This window comes from Apodemus sylvaticus, chromosome 9, assembly GCF_947179515.1.
Source record: "Apodemus sylvaticus chromosome 9, mApoSyl1.1, whole genome shotgun sequence".
Taxonomy (NCBI): Eukaryota; Metazoa; Chordata; class Mammalia; order Rodentia; family Muridae; genus Apodemus; species Apodemus sylvaticus.
This window is the reverse complement of record NC_067480.1, coordinates 81,213,336-81,235,016: the sequence shown is the minus strand read 5'-3', so window position 1 is coordinate 81,235,016 and position 21,681 is coordinate 81,213,336. Positions and strand designations below refer to the sequence as shown.

The 21,681-nt window shown below is 49.7% G+C and overlaps 2 protein-coding genes across 3 annotated transcripts; one reads left to right on the top strand and one right to left on the bottom strand.

Moving 5' to 3' along the window:
- Positions 1–414: 414 nt before the first annotated feature.
- On the bottom strand, positions 415–5,650 carry Mad2l1bp (MAD2L1 binding protein). Its single transcript, XM_052193424.1, has 3 exons — positions 5,534–5,650; positions 4,701–4,960; positions 415–1,313 (listed from the first exon to the last, which is right to left on the bottom strand). Exons 1-3 carry the CDS (start codon positions 5,586–5,588, stop codon positions 801–803), a joined length of 828 nt encoding a protein of 275 aa, XP_052049384.1. The 5' UTR covers positions 5,589–5,650; the 3' UTR covers positions 415–800.
- A 6,162-nt stretch (positions 5,651–11,812) lies between these two features.
- Gtpbp2 (GTP binding protein 2) lies at positions 11,813–21,372 on the top strand. Of its 2 annotated transcripts, none has more exons than XM_052192121.1 (12): positions 11,813–12,109; positions 15,585–15,611; positions 16,268–16,452; positions 16,791–16,899; positions 17,068–17,265; positions 17,541–17,715; positions 17,859–18,078; positions 18,385–18,520; positions 18,665–18,723; positions 19,278–19,449; positions 19,770–19,934; positions 20,158–21,372. In XM_052192121.1, exons 1-12 carry the CDS (start codon positions 12,005–12,007, stop codon positions 20,332–20,334), a joined length of 1,728 nt encoding a protein of 575 aa, XP_052048081.1. In that variant the 5' UTR covers positions 11,813–12,004; the 3' UTR covers positions 20,335–21,372. The 2 variants fall into 2 exon arrangements, with proteins under 2 accessions (XP_052048081.1, XP_052048079.1); XM_052192119.1 differs by lacking the exon at positions 11,813–12,109 and adding an exon at positions 13,350–13,564.
- Positions 21,373–21,681: the final 309 nt, after the last annotated feature.

The following is a 21,681-nucleotide window of genomic DNA, read 5'->3' as shown; positions in this document are numbered from 1 at the left end:
AAAAACAAATCCAAAAAAACCAAAAAAAAAAAAAAAAAAAAAAAAAGAAAGAAAGAAAGAAAGAAAAAGAAAAAAAAATAGCAAAAATCATGGAATCCTTGAAGTAGAACATGCCCAGGGAAAAACAAACAAATGCTCCGAAGACAATGAAGATCACAAGTCTGAGGTTAGCCCAGGATACCCCTTCAGTGCCTGTAATGTAGCTTAGCAGACAGTGCTTGCCTGCCATGAATGGAAGTCAGGATTCCAAGCCCAGAACCAAGGAAACCAGGTAGGGAAGCTTATGCGGAGGACCCCAGCATTCAGGAAGAGGGGCAGAGTGTCAAGCTCATCTCCTCCCACACGAGAGAGACCTCAAAAAACAGAAAGCAAAGCAGCAGCAGCAGCAGCAAGCCTCCGCCTCGAGGCCAAAAGTGTAAATCAAAAGTGTTAGGAAATTTTAATACAGCTCTATTCATCTTGTCATATTTAAATTCACGAGTCACACCCACATTATCCAGGTAAAAAAGTTCTGAAAACCCATAGCATAGCAGAGAAGGACCGTCATTAGAGGGTCACCCACACAGTCGTGCTTTCTACTCCCAACAGAGCCACCAGGCGGGCACAGGGGCCTCTGGGAGTCAGTCGTTGATTCGGGCCTTTGCTTGGTGATGACTATCACAGCCAGAGCCACACACTGTCAGTCACCAGGAAGTCTGGGGACAGGAGGCACACAGCCAGGACAGAGCCCTCCTCCCTCAGCGGGAAGATGGGTGCCCTGGCATGAGAGAGGAGAGAATTCAGCCATTGTCCTTATACGTTCAGTCATGAAAACCTTTAAGTGTCACTGGTGCCTGGAACCAAATGTAATCCTCTGAAGCCATGGCTGGGACGGAAGATCTGCCACACGACAGTGTCACCGTGAGTTTGTGGCCCCGCCTGGGCACCTGGTAGTTCAGTTTGGGTCGAAACCAATCTTCTCCACAGTCGCGGTGGCCCTGAACCATGACCATGGTACCCATGAGCGGGGGAGCCTGCAGCTCGCTAAATGCATCGGCCAAGAAGATGGCTCTGAAGAGACGGCGCAGGCAAGCTGCGGTGCTCAGGCCCTGGTCCACACCCAGCGGGGCCAGCCTGGACAGGTCGAGTTCATAGAATTCTTTGGGGCTGAGGGCATTGCCTCCAAGAAGGATCAACACTTGTGGTACGAGGGTTCGGGCAAAGAAGTCCTGTAGGTGACTGAGGACGCTCTCCAGCTCCGCCAAAGCCTGCTGGCACTTCCGGTTGCTCGCCTCCACAGCAGGCCGAGGCTTCTTCCGTGCTGTGTCCTCTGCCTGTAAAGACAAAGACAGATGGACCTAAAGAACATGACAGTCAACAGTTGGGCAGTGTTGGCGCACGCCTTTAATCCCAGCACTCGTGAGGCAGAGGCAGGTGGATTTCTGAGTTCAAGGCCAGCCTGGTCTACAGAGTAAGTTCCAGGACAGCCAGGGCTACACAGAGAAACCCTGTCTCAAAAAACCAAAAAGAAAAAAAAAGAACATGACAGACAGGAGTGGGTGGCCTTTGAAGGAACACCATGGAGATGTGCAGATAAACTGACCAACTGGATGGCTGATGTTGGGTTTCCTGAAAAAGCATTAAGTTAAGGAAAATAAAAATACCGTACAAACTACACTTCTCCTAAGCCTTTGAATAGTGAAGATGGCGTTGAAGGCTGGAGGACACTAAAAGCAGTGGAAGCAATGAGAACAGTCAGGGGGCAGCGACAGGGCTCAGCAAGTTAAGGGTATTGCAGCACAAGCCTGGTAACCTGACCCGATCCCCAGACCCAAGAAAAGGCAGGAAAGAATGGCACAAGTATCCAAACATATGCATGCACGCGCGCACATGCACACAGCCATAAAAAACATTTAGTAAAAGACTCGGCAGCAAAGAAGAAGCGATGTTTTTGTTGTTACACTGGGAGTGTAAAAGAATGAGGATTATTTGCTTTAATCAATTGAACACGGCAATTAAAACACATGGTTATTAAGTCTGGATAGATGGTTCAGTAAAAGCACTAGTTCTGCAAGCACGAAGATCTGGGTTCAAATCCTCAAAACCGAGTCACAGCCAGCATTGTGCGGCAGAGACAGACTCTGAGTGCTTGTTGGTCAACTAGCCTAAAGGTTGAGCTTCTGACTCAGGGAGACCCTGTCTCAGGCAACAAGGCGTAAAACAGTGCCCAGCACCACCACCAACCCTGCACAAACACTCCCACCCACCCACCCACCCAATTGCCCACACAGCTATTAATACCTGCTTCCTCCTAAAATACTGTGCTAAAAAATTCAGTACGGGAAGGAGAAAAAAAAAGAGTTAGAAAGAACTCTCAGTAAAGAAAGAACTAAATAATACACATTATGGCAAGTAGCTTTACAAGATAAAAAGTAGATGGGCCCAGTGCCCAGCACCACCAGTGTGTGTGTGTGTGTGTGTGTGTGTGTGTGTGTGTGTGTGTATTGATTAGCAACTGTTAGGAAAGGGGACCCCCAAAAAGCAAATTGCAGAGCCCTAGGCAGTAGAGACCCTACAGAAGGCATAGGGCAGTAATGGCAGTAATGAGCAAAAACCTGTGTGAGGAAATTCTCCAGGGAGTCTCTAACACTATGGGTTGGTCTCTTTCTCTCTCTCCCTTTTTAAGACAGGGTCTCCCTATCTCAGGTCTGCCTGCCCCTCTTAACTGCTGGGGTTGCACCACCATACCTGGCCCTTGGTGAGTTCTACAAAAAGATCTCCTTATAGTATAATTACCTCACAAGGCTCAGGCATCAGACAATGGTTTATTCTGAAATCTTGACCAGACAGAGTAAAACGTTCCAGCATAAAACAACCAATAACGGGCTGGAGAGATGGCTCAGTGGTTAAGAGCACTGCCTGCTCTTCCAGAGGTCCAGAGTTCAATTCCTAGCAACCACATGGTGGCTCACAACCATCCGTAATGAGATCTGATGCCCTCTTCTGGTGTGTCTGAAGACAGTTACAGTGTACTTACATATAATAAATAAATAAATCTAAAAAGTTTAAAAACAAAACAAAAACAAAAAAAAACAAAAAACAAAAAACAAAACAAAAAAAAAAAAACAACCAAAAAAAAACAACCAATAACAAAAGCCAAAAGTAGCAAGGATGAAAAGGCTTCTCTGAAAGACACTTCAAGGAGCAAGAAGGGAAGTGAGAGGGACTCTTCAAAAAGGAGAATTTCATCAGGAGGTGGTGGCGCACGCCTTCAATCCCAGCACTTGGGAGGCAAAGGCAGATGGATTTCTGAGTTAGAGGCCAGTCTGTTCTAGAGAGTGAGTTCCAGGACAGCTAGGGCTACACAGAGAAACACTCTGACTCAAAAAAACAAAAAAAGGGGGGGGGGGGCGGAATTTCATGGTCCTGAAGGGCATGGTGGCTGTAATCCCATCACCCAGGCTGAAATGGGAGGAACACTGAAATTAACAAGCTAATCTGACCAGGAGATGGCTTTATGGATCTGTCTGTCAGTTTGAGGCCAGCCTGGTTTATACAGAGAGAGTTCCCTAGAACAATCAAGGTGACATAGAGAAATCCTGTCTTGATAGAAGATGAAGAAAGGAGGAGGAGGGAGAGGAGGAGGAGGAAGAAAAAGATGAAAGAAAAAAGAAGAGGAAAAAAATTGTTAGAATCTGAGGTCTAGAAATTCTCCCAGGAAAACACATTAAAACAAATCCAGAAGTCGGGCGGTAGTGGCGCACACCTTTAATCCCAGCACTTGGGAGGCAGAGGCAGGTGGATGAGTTCAAGGCCAGCCTGGTCTACAGAGTGAGTTCCAGGACAGCCAGGGCTATACAGAGAAACCCTGTCTCAAAAATAAAATAAAATAAAATAACCCACTAAAAAAAAAAAAACAAAAAAAAAAACAAAAAAAAAACCCAAAACCAGAAAAAGAGGTGAAGGGCTGGAGAGATGGCTCTGTGGTTAAGAGCACTGTCTGCTCTTCCAGAGGTCCTGAGTTTAATTTCCGATGCCCTCTTCTGGTGTGTCTGAAGACAGCTACATTGTTACTATTATATGCAAAATAAATAAATCTTGAAAGAAAAAAAAGGAAGAAAGAAACTGAGGTGAAAATTCAAATGTAAAGAGCTGGATCAGGTCTGGAGATGTAACTCAGTAAGTAATAAGACTTGTCTAGCACAGAGAGGCCTTAGATTCCCAAGAGAGGAGGGAAGGGGAGAGAGGGAGAAGGGGGAGGATGGAGGGAGGTAGGTATGGGGAGGACAGGGACGGGAGATGGAAAAGGAGGGGAAAAGAGAGACAGACAGGCAGACAGAGAGACAGATGGAGACCATTAAAGACTAAGGAAAGGCCAGCCAGATGTGGTGTAGCACACCTGTTACCCCAGAAGCCACTGGAGAAGTTGAAGCAGCCAGGCCTCGGAGACCAGCTAAACTACATAGTGAAATCCTGTTTCAAAAGAAAATTAATTAAAGGACAGACTGATAATATCCTCATACAACACACAATAGGAAGGGTCTCAGAAAAAGAACAAGAGAAAAAAGGGAGAGCTAAGTGCAGAGAAAATGTGGCAAGGAAGCCTGGTGCAGAAACCCAGACTTCCACGGAGGCTGAGGACATCCTGGGTCACTTTTCTACTTCCCATCATCTAAGAGCAACAGTCCTCCCACCAATTTTCTCAGAACGTCTGTACGGACCTGGGGAGATTTCCGGTAGAAGCGCTTGAGCTGTTCATAGGGCAGAGGGAGCTGTTGGCGTTGGTACAAGATGTGCTTCAGAAGCTCACAGGTAAACTGGCAGCAGCCTTCCTGGCTCACGGGTCCAGGGAACACCACTGGCACCAGGTCTCTTGGGCAAAAGGGCTCCGCAGGATTGGACTCCTGGGCTGACGGAATGACAGTCTCAAGATCTACCCCGGGAGCGTGAGTTTCTTCCGGCTTCTCATACCAATCCAAATCTAGTCCATAAAAGAAAAGGTAAAGAACGGAGGGGAGGTGTCAAAATCAGTGTTAGGCCGGGCACTGGTGGCGCACGCCTTTAATCCCAGCACTTGGAAGGCAGAGGCAGGCGGATTTCTGAATTCGAGGCCAGCCTGGTCTACAGAGTGAGTTCCAGGGCACCAGGAGCTACACAAAGAAACCCTGTCTCGAAAAACAAACAAAACAAACAAATCAGCCTAAGTCTTCGCGTTCCCCGGGGCTCCATCAGCAGACACTCCCGTAAGTGACAGGAAACCTGATCCTGTCACCGGGGACGATTTAAATGGCATCTGGGCCAAGAGAGGGGGCTTTAGGAGACAGAGACTAAGGCTTCGCTATGAAGTGTCGAGTGGGGCCCAGAGCACCTAAAGGGACAGGATAGGAAAAAGTTCCACCCAGGGCGAGGGAGTGACTTGCAGAGACAGGGCGGACTGGGGCACCGGGAGCCGAGACAGGGACGAAAGATGGAGGAAACGCCGGCCACTAAACGTGTCTGGGGAGGTAGCAGCAGGGAAGAAACGAGTCCCCAAGTTACGGATCCCACGCCTTACTTGGGGTGGCCGCAGGGGACAGTTCCGACAGATCCTCCTGCCCGGATGCAGCCATCGCGCCGGCCAGCTTAGTCGTCCTGCGGTTAAAATAGACGCCGCGCAAAGAATCATGGGCCACTTAATCTCCACTTCCGGCTCCTACCACCCGGAAGGGGACTCGGCGCAGCCTCTGAATGGTGGAGGTTGGATGCGATGACTTGAGCCACACCCAGGCCAGAGAGCGCTTGGCCCCTCCCACTTAGGCGACCAGTGGTCCTCGGGCTGGGGCTGGTGCTGGGGCTGCCTTCCTAGGCTCGCAGCATTCGTACCTGGTCCCTGCCCACCTCGCTCGCCCCACGGCTACTTCATTCCTGAGCCCTGTCCTAGGTGCTGGAGACAGCCGCGGTCAAGCCACTCTCCAGCCCTGTTCTCAAGCGGTTCAAGCCTGGCCTGGGGCACCTGACCCTAAGCGGGTTGGGGCAGGGTTAGGTGCCGGAAAGGGTGGTCCCCGGAATGTACCTTCAGTGACTGTAAAGTTAACTAGGTAAAAAGGATTACCCCAATGAGATCTTGAGACGTACACTCTGTTCAAGGACTCAGAGACGTTTACACTGAGAAGGCTAGGCTGACTGTGGCAGGCTTCAAATGAACTTCAGGAGAGTATACCTAGGACCTGGGTAAGTTCAGGCAAGTCCGTTACTAGAAAAACAACAAACAAACAAACCAAAACAAAACAACAACAACAACAACAAAAACAAACCCAGGCTTCAAACAGCTAGTCAGAAAGTGCCTTGCCATCAGAAGCTGCCCGGCCTCCTTGTCAGCAGCAGTTTCCAGACTTCTCAGGAACAGGTTCAGGCCACCACCTCCAGCCGCAGCCCCAGCAACGGTTCAGGAAAGGCCTTAGAGATAGAGCCAAGATTTAAAGATAGAGGTCACCTACCCCTCCCTGGAATTCCCCTAATGTGCTTTAAATCCCGTAATCGAGCTTACTTCAGGGTCTCTCTACATTCATTTTAAATTTGGCTATCAACATGGCTGGAGACACGGATCCAGCTCATAGAGTACAGGAATTCTGGGTTTGAGTCCCAGCATTACAAAAAGTGCAACCCAGCCTAGCCCAAGTGACTAACAAACACATAAAGGGATTCCTAAAACGTATTTAGACCTACATACAATTTTATCACTAACTAAAGACCAAATCAAATTTGCATACTAATAAAATGTACTTGTTTCTCCGGTAGAAAGATACACCTGCCGGGCGGTGGTGGCACACGCCTGAATTCCCAGCACTCTGGGAGGCAGAGGCAGGCGGATCTCTGAGATCGAGGCCAGCCTGGTCTACAGAGTGAGTTCCAGTACAGCCAGGGCTATACAGAGAAACCCTGTCTCGAAAAAAACAAATCCAAAAAACCAAAAAAAAAAAAAAAAAAAAAAAAAGAAAGAAAGAAAGATATACCGACTCGATATTTACTCCCAAGAAACAAGAAAATACTAAACCTGTGTTTTCTATTACTGAACCATTATGCTTCTATAATATAAAAGTTTGGGGCTGGAGAGATGGCTCAGCAGTTAAGAGCACTGACTGCTCTTCCAGAGGTTCTGAGTTCAAATCCCTGCAACCACATGGTGGCTCACAACCATCTGTAATGGGATCGGATGACCTCTACTGGTGTATCTCAAGACAACTACAGTGTCATATATATAAAATAAATCTTTAAAAAAATAAGAATATAAAAGTTTGTGTGCACTGTAAAAAGACAAGTGTGGTTTTTAGTGGGAAGGGTATTTGTTGAGAGAGAATTTCATGTAGCACAGGCTTGCCTCAAACCTGCTATGTTGTTCAGGTTAGCCTGGGGTTCCAGGACACACACACACACACACACACACACGCCCCATATATATATGTATGTGTATATATATATATATATATATATATATATATATATATGCCGGGCAGTGGTGGCACCTTTAATCCCAGCACTTGGGAGACAGAGGTAGGTGGATTTCTGAGTTCGAGGCCAGCCTGTTCGAACCAGTGAGTTCCAGGCCAGCCTGGGCTACACAGAGAAACCCTGTCTCAAAAAAACAAAAACAAAAACAAAAAACAAATATATATATATATATATTGTATTTGGAGGCTGGATTTCATTTAACCCAGGCAAGCTTTGAACTCCCTGTGTAATCAGGGTTGATCTGGAACCTCACATCCTCCATCCTCTCTCCAAAGTGCTGGAATCACAGGCTCAGGGCCACTGGAAGAGCAGCCGTTAGTGCTCTTAAGCCCTGAGCTATCTTTCCAGGCCTAAAATGTGTATTCAAAGACATTTGAACTTGGGTCATCCCAGCAGGTGGTGAGAAATCAAGTGAACCCTAGAGATATTTAGAAAGATGTCCATCCAGTGGAAGTGGTGGTGTACACCTTTTATCCAGCACTGGGGAAGCAGAGGCAAGCAGATCTCTGAGCTCAAGGCCAGCCTGGTCTACTTTTTTGTTGTTGTTGTTTTTGTTTTTTTGAGACAGGGTTTCTCTGTGTAGCCCTGGCTGTCCTGGAACTCACTCTGTAAATCAGGCTGGCCTCGAACTCAGAAATCTGCCTGCCTCTGCCTCCCAAGTGCTGGGATTAAAGGTATGTGCCACCTCTGCCCAGCCAGCCTGGTCTACAAAACTAGTTCTAGGACAGCCTAGGCTACACAGAGAAACCCTGTCTTGAAAGAAGAAAAACAATCAAACAAAAGACAGATATTTCATGACTATATTTTAATTTAGTGTTGGGTTTGAAGAGAAGGAATGGAAAGTCACCATCAAGAAGACAAGCAGAGCCAGGCAGTGGCCAGCACTTCGGAGGCAGAAACCGTGGACTAGCAGGGAGGAGGCGAGGAGGCCAGCCTGCAACGCATGCACACAGAGTCCTGTGTTATATGTGTTCCAGGGATCAGGTTTGGCCAGGAAGTGCTTTTACCCACTCAATCATGGCCCTGCAGTTTCTGAGAGAGAGAGAGAGAGAGAGAGAGAGAGAGAGAGAGAGAGAGAGAGAGAAGCAGGTTGCAGGTTTCTGATTTTAGCACTGTCTTGGTGTCTTAGGGTTTTACTGCTGTGAACAGACACCGTGACCAAGGCGACTCTTATAAGAACAACATTTAAGTGGGGCTGGCTTACAGGTTCAGAGGGTCAGTCCGTTATCGTTAAGGAGGCAGCATGGCAGCATCCAGGCAGGCATGGGGCAGGAGGAGCTGAGCGTTCTACATCTTCATCTGAAGGCTGCTAGCAGAATGCTGGCTTCCAGGCAGCTAGGGTGAGGGTCGTAAAGCCCACACCCACAGTGACACACCTACTCCAACAGGGCCACACCTTCTAATCGAGCCACTCCCTGGGCAGAGCATATACAAACCATTGCAAGCACCCATAGGACCAGCTGTATCAGTCAATGAATGACAAAGCATTAGACGTGGGCATATAGGGAAGTAAGGAGAAAAGATAAACTCAGCTTCTCTTGGAGAGATTCTAATGTCTCTTGCATATATTAAGAGTACTATTTAGAATAGAGGCATGTATAAGGAGTCCTCAGAATGAACGGGGATTAGATAACCCTGGGAGGATGTACGAAACAGAACGAGCTGGATCCTGAAGACATTAGTGTTTGTGGATTCATGGGAGAGAGAACCCGCAGATGCTACTAAGGAATTCTGAAAAAAGTGTGGAGAGAGAGAGAGAGAGAGAGAGAGAGAAAGTGCCAGGTCATAGAGATTAAGACTAGAGTATGTTTCAGGAAGTAGGGACCAGAGGTCAAGACATACTGTAACAGCACGATTAATACACCATGGTGGGTGGCTGGAGAGGTGGTTCACTGGGTAAGAATACATACTGCTCGTGGAGATGTCCCCGGTTCAGTTCCCATCATCTACTCTGAGTGGGTCACAATCAGCCCCCAGGGGATTGGACGTGCTCTGCTAGCCTCCGGGGACACTGTACCCATGTGTACAAACCCATTCACATGCATATGCAACTACAAGTACTGTGAAGCTAGGCATAGTGTCTCGCTCACATCGTTAATCCCAGCAGTGGGGATGCAGGAGTAGCCAGAGCTCTGAGTTTGAGGCTGAGTTCCAGGACAGCCAGGGCTACACAAAGAACCCTATCCCTAAAAATCAAAAGGGGGAAAAATAGTGTGCTGTTGAGCTGGAGGTGTAGCTCAGCGGTTCAGTGCTTGCTTGACATGCGTTAGAGGCTGGATCCAAGCACTGTGTGGAAAACTGATGCTAGAATAAAATAAATTAAAAGTTAGAAATCCAGGCTGGGTAGTGGTGGCACATGCCTTTAATCCCAGCACTTGGGAGGCAGAGACAGGAGGATCTCTGAGTTGGAGACTAGCCTGGTCTACAGGAGTTCCCGGACAGTCAGGGCTATATGGAGAAACTCTGTCTCGAAAAACCAAAACCCAACAACAACAACAACAAAAAGGTAGAAATCCAGAACAGGATGGTATATATGTAAATCTTAATATATGACGGTGGCAGCTTTTTCAAGTAAATAACACAAGACAAACCCAGGTCTGACAGTGACGGCCTGTTGGAAGACTGAGGCAGGTGGTCCGAGGCCAACATGAATTATTTAGCAAGACTGTCTCAAAATGAAAAGTATAGAACAGGGCTGGGGATACAGGTGTACAGAGGATGCTTGAGAAACACAAAGAGAGGAGATCTTAAAAAATAAAGTTGGTGTTTATCACACACTACCAAAAGGCATGTTTCAAGTAGATTGAAGTAAGTGTAAAACACACCCGAAAATCAGCTGGACCTGGTGGCACATGCCTGTACTCCCAACATCCAGGATGCAGGAGCAGGTGGATCTCTGAGTTCAAGGCAACCCTGGTCTACGAAGTGAGTTCCAAGACAGCCTAGGCTACACAGAAAAATCCTGTCTTGAGAAAACAAAAACAAAACCTAACAAACAAAACTAAAACCCACCTGAAATCACTGCAGGAAGCTAGAACAGCCCAGAAGAGTCTGTGCATGTCAAGCCTGGAGGCTCTGGGTTCAGTTGTTAGTGTAAATAAAAACAAACAAAATCAGGGCCAAGAAGATGGCTTAGTGGGTAAAGGCATTTGCTGCCAAACCGGTGACCTGAATTCTTTCTTTCTTTCTTTCTTTCTTTCTTTCTTTCTTTCTTTCTTTCTTTCTTTCTTTCTTTCCTTCTTTCTTTCTTTCTTTGGTTTTTCGAGACAGAGTTTCTCTGTGTAGCCCTGGCTGTCCTGGAACTCACTCTGTAGACCAAGCTTGCCTCGAACTCAGAAATCTGCCTGCCTCTGCCTCCTAAGTGCTGGGATTACAGGCGTGTGCCACCACTGCCTGGCTCGGTGACCTGAATTAAAGTCGGGATAAATTTCTGTAGGTTGCCCTCTGACCTCCACATGTATATCATAGTGTACACACAGGCACACAGATTACATGAGAAGTTTAATATATATATATAAACTATGTGTATATCTGTAATTGGAATTGCGCACCTAAGTGTGGTGTTCTTGGAGGGCAAAGAGAGTGCCGGTTTCCCTGGAGCTGGAATTACAAGGAGTGATAAGTCACTCAGTGTGGGCGCTGAGATCTGAACTCTGATCCTCTGGAAGAGCAGCAAGATCTCTTAACCACTTAGCCATCTCTCTGGCTCCAAGCGTAAAAATTCTCAAAATCTCCTCAAAAAAAATGGGTCATAATGAAGTTGGCTAAGGACGACAGGCACCCAGGAAAGCAGAGGGAAAGGCTGCTCTAAGCCAGAGCACACAAAGGTGACGTCACAAAATGCATATTCATACAGAGGTACTAGATGTAAAAGCCCGTGAGTCATTACAAGCCAGGAAAAATATTTGCATGTGATGTGTATATAAGCACACACTACATACATCCTATAGGCAGCCACCTCGTAAACAACCTGTCAAGGAAACTGGTCACCTATACCACCTCCATTCCCCGGGAACCTGGTCTCAGGGCAGGCATCCTGTGGCCTCACTCCTCTGCCAGCCCTCCCTGCTATCTGTAGGTAGGCTGGGTTGTTCAAGAACGGGTTATGTCATGCCCCACCCCCTTCTTAAGGGAAGGCATCCATTAGGGAGAATTGGGTGGGATAGAATTGTGTGTTGAAGGCTGACTTCTGGAAGATCTGTGCATATTTAAGAAATAGTTATCAGTTGAGTGTGGTAGTTTCTGGCTGGTGAGAGGACCCGGGGCTGTTTGTGGTGATAATGTGTGGGTGTGGGTGTGGGTGTGGGTGGGGTTTCTCTTCCTTTCTATTCCCATCCTTTGAGATGTCTTACTGAGTTCTCTAATATTCATCTCTAAATTTCCCCCCCCCTGGTAATCCTGGTCTAGAGTTAGCCTACAGGATAGCCTACAGAAAAGACACCTGCTTTCCTTCACGGGAGACCCAGGGAAATGGCTGATCTGCAAGGCTTTTCAGGTTTTGGTTCTTTTGGTATATAGCTGGTGTGGAAATTATCCAATGTGGACAGCAACTGCATGCTCAATAGACTCGACTCCTTCGCTGTGGAACTGTCCAGAAGTTATGGACTCAACCAGGTCTGAACTCCTGCAGAGTACACCAGAGGTAAGACGCTATTGGTGCTCCCACCTTACCGGGGAAAACTTTCAAATTCTGGAGGCAAAGGCTGTTTTATTTCCTGGCTATGTATGAACAGCTGGTTGTTTGCGAAGAGAGGGGAATGGATAAACTGTGAGTCATGGGATAGCCACGGAGATGGGATTTGAACCCTGGCGTTCTGACTCTGGGTCCAGCAATTCTGCTTCTCCACTCTGCGCCTTTGGTGCCCTGTATACTGGTTTATGTCACTTCGGGAGTGCTAAAGGCCAGGAGAGGGAGCTTGGCTAGAAAGATAAATCAGCAATTCCCTGGCGCCCTAGGACAAGTTCTATTCCTGGACACTTTCCCCGCCCCCTGGTGGTTGACGCAACTGGAACTCCAGCTCCGCCCTGAGGAGGGGCCAGGCCCCTCCTCCGGACAAGTTTTAAACCTAACTCTGTTTTCCGGGATTGGCTAAGCTTCAAAACAAAGGGGAGGAGAGATACTTGCTGTAGGCATTTCCAAGCCTTAAGGCAGCTGGCTGGTTTATAGGTTCTGGACACGTGTCTGGCCACCGCGGTGCCTGGGGCTGCTGAAACCAACCCCCGGATTGTGCCAGCCAAGTAATAAAGCAGTGACTGTGGTGCAAGGGTGGCATAATCATCGTCACAATAACAGCTCTAATTATGCTATAACTACCATCTGCCTCTGCCCTAGCTTTTGCCCTGACTCACTCGACAGCATGACAGTCGTCGGGGAAGAAACTGAGGCAGAGGTGGAGCCAGCAGGCTGTCAGGTCCAACCGCCCCGAATTTTAACTTGTTGTCTGAGATCAGTGCCGAGAGGTCAAACCCAGTTCAATTCTGATATAAGCCCTTCACCTCCGGTGACTGTCCCTAATCTCAGGCCACAGGGTTTTTCTACTGCCCCTAGAAAAGAAGCCGTGGGCAGTACGGGAAATTGGATGCAGACTACAACTCCCTTTACTCTTTGCACTCAAGGCGCGCTTGCTGCCCACGCCCCTGAAGCCACCTGGGGTGCTCGCATGGCGATGCCTCTTGGGAATTGTAGTTCAAACTCGCATTCTTTAGTACTAAATCTCGTAGCCGCGGACTCGGTATCCCTTGATGCCCTGCGGCTTTTTCTGACGCGCCTAGGAGGACCGGGAAGGCAGGGGCGTGGCCTGCACTGGGCCACACCCCGCTCTCCTCCGGCTGGCCCGACGCGGCGGTGGCAGTAGGGGCGGTGGCAGTGGCGGGGGGGAGGGGTCGGGCGGGGGGTTGGTGGCAGCGGCGGATGGACTCGCGGGTATCGGAGCTGTTCGGCGGCTGCTGCCGGCCCGGAGGAGGCCCGGCCATGGGCGGAAACCTCAAAGCTCGGGGGGCCGGCGGTAGCAGCAGTTGCGGGGGCCCAAAGGGGAAGAAGAAGAACGGAAGGAACAGAGGAGGTAAAGCCAACAACCCTCCGTACCTGCCCCCAGAGGTGAGCACCTGAAAAGTGACGGAGCCGTGGGGAACTACTCCTTCCGGTTCCCGAGACTCCAAGGAGGCGGGAGAGAGACAATTAATCCCCCTTTCCGGTGTCAAGACCCCAGGGGGGGAAGAACTAGGGAAGAGAACCCCTCCTCCTGTTCCAGGACCCTTACAAAACGGGAACGTCAGGACTGGACGATCCTTTTTAGTGTCAGGACCTGGGGAGGGACTGCCCCTTTCACCTCCATAACCTTTGGATTAGTGGGAAAGGGGGATCCTTTCCCCTCGGGAAGAGCAGAGGATGTCTGCACCCCTCCTTACGCAGGGAGTGGGGAAGGAACACTGTACTGGGAAAGAGCAGGCAGAGTAACCAACGCTTTTCTAAACTTGACCCACAGGGAGAAGGGGAGGAGCTGGGACAAGAGCACTGTGTTCTTTCCCTACCCTGTAGTACCCACACATATAAAACCAGAGAACAGTCAGACATAGCCCTCTGCCTGTTCCTTGTCCTGTGGAGCTGTGGACACAGAGAAGAGTCCCCATGAACCCGCTCTGAGAGTCCTTAAGGCAGAGAAGACGACTTTCCTTCCTCAGGCGGGCGGTAGTGGGCTCAGCGATTAAGAGCATTGTCTGTTCTTTGAAAGAACCCCAGTTCAATTCCCAGAACCCACATGGCTGCTCACAACGGCCTGCAATTCCAGTTCCAGGAGATCTGACACCCTTACACACATACATGCAGACAGAACACCAATGTACATAAAATAAAAATAATGTAAAAAAAAAAAATCCCATCACTTAGGAGGCAGAGGCAGAGGGAGCCCTGGTCAACAAAGCAAGTTATAGGACAGCCAGGGCTACACAGAGAAACCTTGTTTTGAAAAACAAAGATGGGTGAACCTAAGGTGGGAAGGGCTTCAGTGGGTGATTACGGCTTTATGTACCAGAGTGATACAGGTTGCCGTTCCTGCTCATAGAATTCTGATTCGGTAGGTGAGGAATGGGCCTGATCATTTGGGCATTTCTTACAAGCTAATGATGTGGTCCTAGAACCACAATGGTCTTTGAGAACCATTGGCTGAAATTATCTTTCAACCATCTGTATAGTCAGCTATTCTAATTATTCACCTCCAGCAAGAGAGTAAAAAGGTTTCTTTGTTGATGGGAAAAGAGTTCCTACACATTCCATGGTGTGGTTGACATTATGGATAGAGACACCTCTCTAAAGACAGCATAATAACAAAGAGGGAAGCAGAAAAATAAAATGGCCAGAGAGGAGGAGTGCAGAAACACAGGCAGACAGTATAAGTAAATCTTACAACCTTTTGTCCAGGGGGTGGAGGGTGGCACACAGCCCCAACGGTGGCTGCTGTTAGAAGAGGTTATGTGATGGTTTCTTTTCGCCTCACTGAGGCATGAAAAGGGCATAAAAGCTACAGTGAGTTCACTTTATGGAGTCTGTCCCTTGCACTTCCTGGTTTGCTTGGGTAAGTCCCAACTTCGTACTTCTGCTCCTCTCTTACCTGGGCCTCTTATCTCAGGGCGTTTGTAGTGACCAGTGCTGAGTTCATCCTTTGGCTCTGTTCCAGAGTCACTGTAGCCTCTTACACTTGATGGCATCAGCTGAGGGAGGGACAAGAAGGAAGTAGTGCCTACCAGATGAGTGTCAAAAGAAAGGCCCCAACAATCTGAACACAGAAAAAGAAACCAAAGCCAAAAACCCCAGCCCAAGCTGCAGCTGTGGGCTGCGGGGGGCGGGGGCAGAGAGGTGAGCTTGTGTCTAGGAACATCAATGCTGCAGATTTAAGATTCTGTTCTCAGATAAACAGGTGGTTTGCTGTATGCTTACAGGCCTGTTCTCAGGGGCCATGCTGGAGCTTAGCATCTGTCTTCTACTGCCTCTTGGCAGATTCTAGCACTGGCAGGTGCCACCTGGGCTTTCTTCCTGCTTTATATGCCTGAGGTCATTGGGAATTGAGGGGAAGGGATGGGGTCTAGACAGGATATGGTAACTGCTTCCTGTTTCTTTTCAGGCTGAAGATGGAAACATCGAATATAAAGTGAGTCTTGCGTTGGGGAGGAGAAGGGAATGGAGTTGCCCTTGTCAGTGAAGTGAGGTGAAGGTGATCTCTCTGACATCCCTCCCACGTCATGATGCAGCTCTATGCTGTGGTATCATGGCGAGCTTTCTAAGGCCACTGTGTCAGCAAAGAATTACTGCTAGTGTGGTTGGGGAAGGGTTTGATTGTTTTGTTTTTCTAAGATTTTTAATTTTTTTTCCTGGGTTTTTGGGACTGGCTTTGTCTGTAGTCTTGGTTGTCTTGGAACTCACTCTGTAGACCAGGCTGGCCTTAAACTCAAGAGATCCACCTGCCTCTGCCTCCCGAGTGCTGGGATTAAAGGCGTGTGCCCCTCACTGCCGTGCAAAAAAATTTAAGTATGTTCTTTTTACAGGCACCCTCAGAAGCCAGAGTAGCGGGTCAGACTTCCCTGAAAGTGACATTGTAGGAGGAGGGTGTCAGCTGTCTGACCTGGGTGCTGGGAATCAAACTAGGTTCTCTGTCAGAGCACTATGTATTCATCTCCATCCCTGGGGGCAAGGGTTTTAAGTGAACAAAGTTGCTGGTTTTTATAGTGGGCCAGGAAGGGAGCACACTTGAGGTTGGGGAGGAGCAACAGTGATTTCTTGGTCTCACGTTCCCACCTCTGTCCTAAGCTGAAGCTGGTGAACCCGTCTCAGTACCGCTTTGAGCATTTGGTAACGCAGATGAAGTGGCGCCTCCAGGAAGGGCGCGGTGAGGCTGTCTACCAGATCGGGGTAGAGGACAATGGGCTGCTGGTGGGGCTGGCTGATGAGGAGATGCGGGCTTCCCTCAAGACTCTGCACCGGATGGCAGAAAAGTAAGCTTCCTCCTCCCCTCCCCCAGTTTTAGGGAGGACCCATGCACACCCAGCCAGCGGGGTCCAGAGGGACTTGGGTTGGGTGGGGGCTCCTTCTGTTGGGATCCCGTGACAAAGAGCCCAAATGAGTCAAGTCTCTGCTCTCCACTGTGCCTGGGCTCCCCACTCCCCTTGATTGAAGATGCTTGTTTCAAAAGAGGTGGAGGCAGCAGCAGGGGGGCTGTAGATTGCAAGGTGGTGTGAAGTGCAGTAAATTGTCAGGAGCCCTGTGGTCTGGAGCTAGGCTGGATTAGGGCAAGTTTATGTGAAATATGGCAGCTGTGTCTTTTCTGTGACAGGGTTGGGGCAGACATCACTGTTCTTCGGGAGCGAGAGGTGGATTATGACAGTGACATGCCCCGGAAGATCACTGAGGTGCTAGTACGAAAGGTCCCTGACAACCAACAGGTGAGTACCTGGAAAGAGCCCCAGGCCTGGCTCCCAGTGAAGGCTCTGTGTGTTAGGCTTTTCACTGACCAGAGAGTCCTGAGAGTGTTCTTCAGGGAGCACTGGCACCTTTAACTGTCAGTGAGCTGTGAGGTGTTGGAGACCTCACCTCTGCCAATCTCTTCCCAGTTCCTAGATCTCCGTGTGGCCGTCCTGGGGAATGTGGATTCAGGGAAGTCAACCTTGCTTGGCGTCCTGACCCAAGGGGAGCTAGACAACGGGCGGGGCCGGGCCCGGCTCAACCTTTTCCGCCACCTGCATGAGATTCAGTCTGGCCGAACCTCCAGCATCAGCTTTGAGATCCTGGGCTTTAACAGCAAGGGAGAGGTGCATGGGCTCAGCGGGACCCCGTGGGGCCAGACGCTTGAGGACGGGCTGGCAGAGGCGAAGGACAGAGGCTGGGGCAGGGTGTGGAGGCCTTTTGGAGAAGTCCGAGGGCACTTGGGAGCACCTCTCTCCCTCTAAAAAAACCAAGGGAGAAGCCACAGAGTGAAATAGAAAATGGGCTAAAGGTTATGAGGCAGGGACTAGACGAGGACCTGGTGACTCCTGAAGGGGTGGGAAGGTGCACAGGGACACTGAGAGCCCTGGCTCCGGGCTAGGTGGTGAATTACAGCGACTCCCGGACTGCAGAAGAGATCTGCGAGAGCAGCTCCAAGATGATCACCTTCATCGACCTGGCGGGCCACCATAAGTACCTGCACACCACCATCTTTGGTCTCACCTCCTACTGCCCCGACTGTGCCCTGCTCCTCGTCAGTGCCAACACTGGAATCGGTACGAGACACTGAGCAGAGGGGCGGGGCAAAGGGAGGAGCTGACTCTCTCCTACCCTGAGCCCCCGCAGAGCCGGGAGCAGCACCAACTCTTCCTTTTCCTTCTTCCCAAATCTCCTGCCCCTGCCTCCTCCTCTGAGGCAGCTGGCACCACACGGGAACATCTGGGGCTGGCCTTGGCCCTGAAAGTGCCCTTCTTCATCGTGGTCAGTAAAGTGGACCTGTGTGCTAAGACCACAGTGGAGAGGACAGTGCGCCAGCTGGAGCGGGTCCTCAAGCAGCCTGGCTGCCACAAGGTCCCCATGCTGGTCACCTCTGAGGATGATGCTGTCACTGCTGCCCAGCAGTTTGCCCAGTCACCCAAGTGAGCCTGCCTCTCACCCTAAAGCCTTGGTGGACAGGGAAGGCTGCCTCAGGGTCCAGGAGCATAGTGCCCCAGCTTTAGAGCCAGGGCTATTGTAGTTCAGTTCTCTGGCTTTTTCCAGTTTGGGATTGTGGGAGGAGCTAACCTGGAGCTTTGTTGATGTCTGGAACCTTCGAGACATTAGCTGTCCATATCCCTGACTTGCTCACTGTCAGAAAGGGGCTCTGCTCACTTTTTTCATGGGTGGGCCTCTGGCTACTGCTTCCTGTCAAGACTCTCTTCATCTATGCATTTGTCTCTCCACAGTGTCACCCCTATATTCACACTGTCTAGTGTGTCCGGAGAAAGTCTGGACCTTCTTAAAGTCTTCCTGAATATCCTGCCACCACTCACCAACAGCAAAGAGCAGGAGGAGCTCATGCAGCAGTTGACAGAATTCCAGGTGGTTGGTCCAACAAACAGAAGGCTGGGTGGGGGGTGGGGTGGGGTGAGGAGCAGGCCCCGGTCTGACAGGGCCTGAGCATATTTACAAAGGTTGGGCCTACAAGCCTGGCAGCAGGACACTGACAGTTTTCTTTGGCTCTAGGTGGATGAAATCTACACAGTCCCAGAGGTGGGGACTGTGGTTGGAGGAACACTATCCAGGTGACTGCCTCGTTGCTACCCACTCTGCTCAGGCCTCACTTGTTACTGGAGACCGCTTCCATGCAGGAGCCCCTGGGGTTGAACTGTGCTCATGCACAGGATGTTCTTGTCTGCAGATTAGCTTTCATACTTAGAGCTGGCTTACTAGGGGAGAAATGGGTACTGCTGCTTTAGGGGAATCTCCAGGCCCCTAGAACATATGTGTTATGGGCTGTAGGAAGAACCTGCATTCAGTTAACATTTCAAAGCAGGGAAATAAGGAAGAAACTCTTAATGAACCACAGGGTAAAACCTAAGGGTAGAACTCTTCCTTTAGGGACCTGGTGTTGGCCGAGCTACAGGTATACCTCTGCCAGCCATTACTGCTGGCCTTCAGAATCTGAATGCCAGGCTGGGAAAGGCAGTCACCTCCCTACTTCCTAACTGGAATGTAGGGTTCCTTTGCCCTAATTCAAGGGACATAAGACCAGAAGGGCTGGAGTGTTTTTTGTGTGACCTTGGCCAAGAAGTCAGAGGGAGCTATGCTAACACTGCCACCTGCTGTCTGGCTGCAGTGGGATCTGCCGTGAGGGGGACCAGCTGGTGGTAGGCCCAACAGATGATGGCTGTTTCTTGGAGCTGAGAGTATGCAGCATCCAGCGCAACCGCTCTGCCTGTCGTGTTCTTCGAGCTGGTCAGGCTGCTACACTAGCCCTTGGAGACTTTGACCGTGCATTGCTTCGAAAGGTGAGGTGGACAAGTGTTGGAGAGGGAACGTGTGTCTGGAAGACTGGCTACTGAGTGAGAAGCATCTGTCTCACAAGATGCGGAAATTCAAGGAAACATGGTCTCTAACTTAGGAGTGTAGGCCTGGCTATATAGACTACTGAAAGGACGTAGGATACTCAAAAATAGGTCCTTAAATTCCCCCGGTGCCTTCCTCTTCGAGGCCTTTCTTAGGAGCTATGTAGGAGAAAAGGGGATTCAGGAGTTCTAAAGGGTGCAGAGTGGCTGGGAAGAGTCTGATGCCGTCTGCCCTTTGCGGACCTTGGACCATTCCTCCCCAGGGCATGGTGATGGTGAGCCCTGAGATGAATCCCACCATCTGCTCAGTGTTCGAGGCCGAGATCGTCCTACTGTTCCATGCCACCACTTTCCGGCGGGGTTTCCAGGTGACAGTCCATGTGGGCAACGTACGTCAAACAGCAGTGGTGGAAAAGATTCACGCAAAGGTGAGAGGGACCCAGTCGTGGTCCATTTTGTCAGGGAAAGTCCATATTTTGGCTCCATACAGGAGGACTTCAAACCTGGCTGGGACTCCCTGATCATATAGGGGGAGCCAAGCCTGGATAGGGTGGGGAGCAGCCCTCCTGGGCCTCCCAGGTCAAGAGTCAAGGCTGACAGAGAATGGGATGGGAGGCACTGGCCAGGGCCGTGACCACTTTTCTCCTGAAGGACAAGCTGCGGACAGGGGAGAAGGCAGTGGTACGTTTCCGTTTCCTGAAACATCCAGAATACCTGAAGGTGGGCGCCAAACTGCTGTTCCGGGAGGGTGTTACCAAGGGCATCGGTCATGTCACGGATGTACAAGCCATCACAGCAGGAGAAGCCCAGGCCAGCATGGGCTTCTGAGTCCTCCAGACAGCTCTACTGCTGTTCCTACAATACACAAGGTGACTTGCGGCCATGCTGCCCACTGATGGCGGCTCTGTGTGTTAATAGGCTAGGGAGAGGAGTGTCTGCTGCCACTGGCTTCCTGCCACATTTCTGGAGAGGTGTCAATTTTGGTATGGCCAGGGAGGGGCAGTCCTGAGGGAGAAGACAACTCAGGGCCGCTCACAGCTGGGTGCCCCCTGGGTGGTTCATTAACCCTGGCAGCTGCCTGGTCTTGTCTACCGGAGGGAGCAGACAGAACAGAGCCATCTCGGCCCACCATCAGGACTGGGCTTGACTCACCAGTGTGATCTCTGCACTTCAGGAATTGTCAACAACTGGGGTGGCCCTTGACAGCACTTCTTTTTTTATACCTCCTCTCAAGGCCACGTAAGTTACCTATCTCTACCTGACTATGGATAAAAGACAGTGTTCCTAGCCATGTGGTGGACCCAGGGACTGAAGAAGTGGCACAGAGACCGTGAAAGACTGTGCTCCTATCCTGTGTTGAGTCCCAATGCATATTCCTGCTTCATTTCCTTCTCTCAAGGGCCGCTCCCCCAGACCCTCCTGTCAGAGGCCCCACTTGGTGCTATTCGTGGTGCTGGCTTAGGCGTGGGGCTGCCAGGCTGAGACTTGGCACCCCGAAGGCCAGCTGCATGTCAGTTTCTTTCCCTCCAGTTATCTGTTGGCTTCCATGCTACATCATATAGTATGGTAGCCACAGGACCTGACCCAGTCTGTGCATCTGGGGTCCTTATCCCCAGTCATGCTCTTAACATAAAACTTTTACTTGTTTGAGTAATTTGTAGTGACCACCCCCTTCCCTCTGTTGCTGGGAACCAAGAGGAAAGGGGAAGATGTCATATTTCCTAGTCTAGGCATGGACTCTCTCTTGTCCCTTTGTTAGCATCCTGGGTTCCCATGAACTCAGGGATTTGTTGAAGATTCTCTGCATATATGTATATATATTTAAATACACATATATATTGTACAGAATAAAAATGTTTTATTGGACACTCTGTGCTTATTCTTAAGACACAAGTTCAACCTCCAAGGCTAGATTCTTGTCAGGATTAAAGCAAGTGACACCAAAAAATAAAGAAGCAAGTGACCCCCTTCCATTTGAACTCTGAATAACTGGGGAAGAAGTCATCTGTCATCTCATTGGCCGTTCTTATCTTTGCTCTCCCATGGGTTCAGTGTTGTTTCATAGGATCCGTGTGTGTGTGTGTGTTCTGATTCTTGTCCTCTCCCCGATAGGATTTGTGTTGTGTGTTCTGATTTGTTTTGCATCATTCTTTGAGCAGAATATAAGGTGACAAG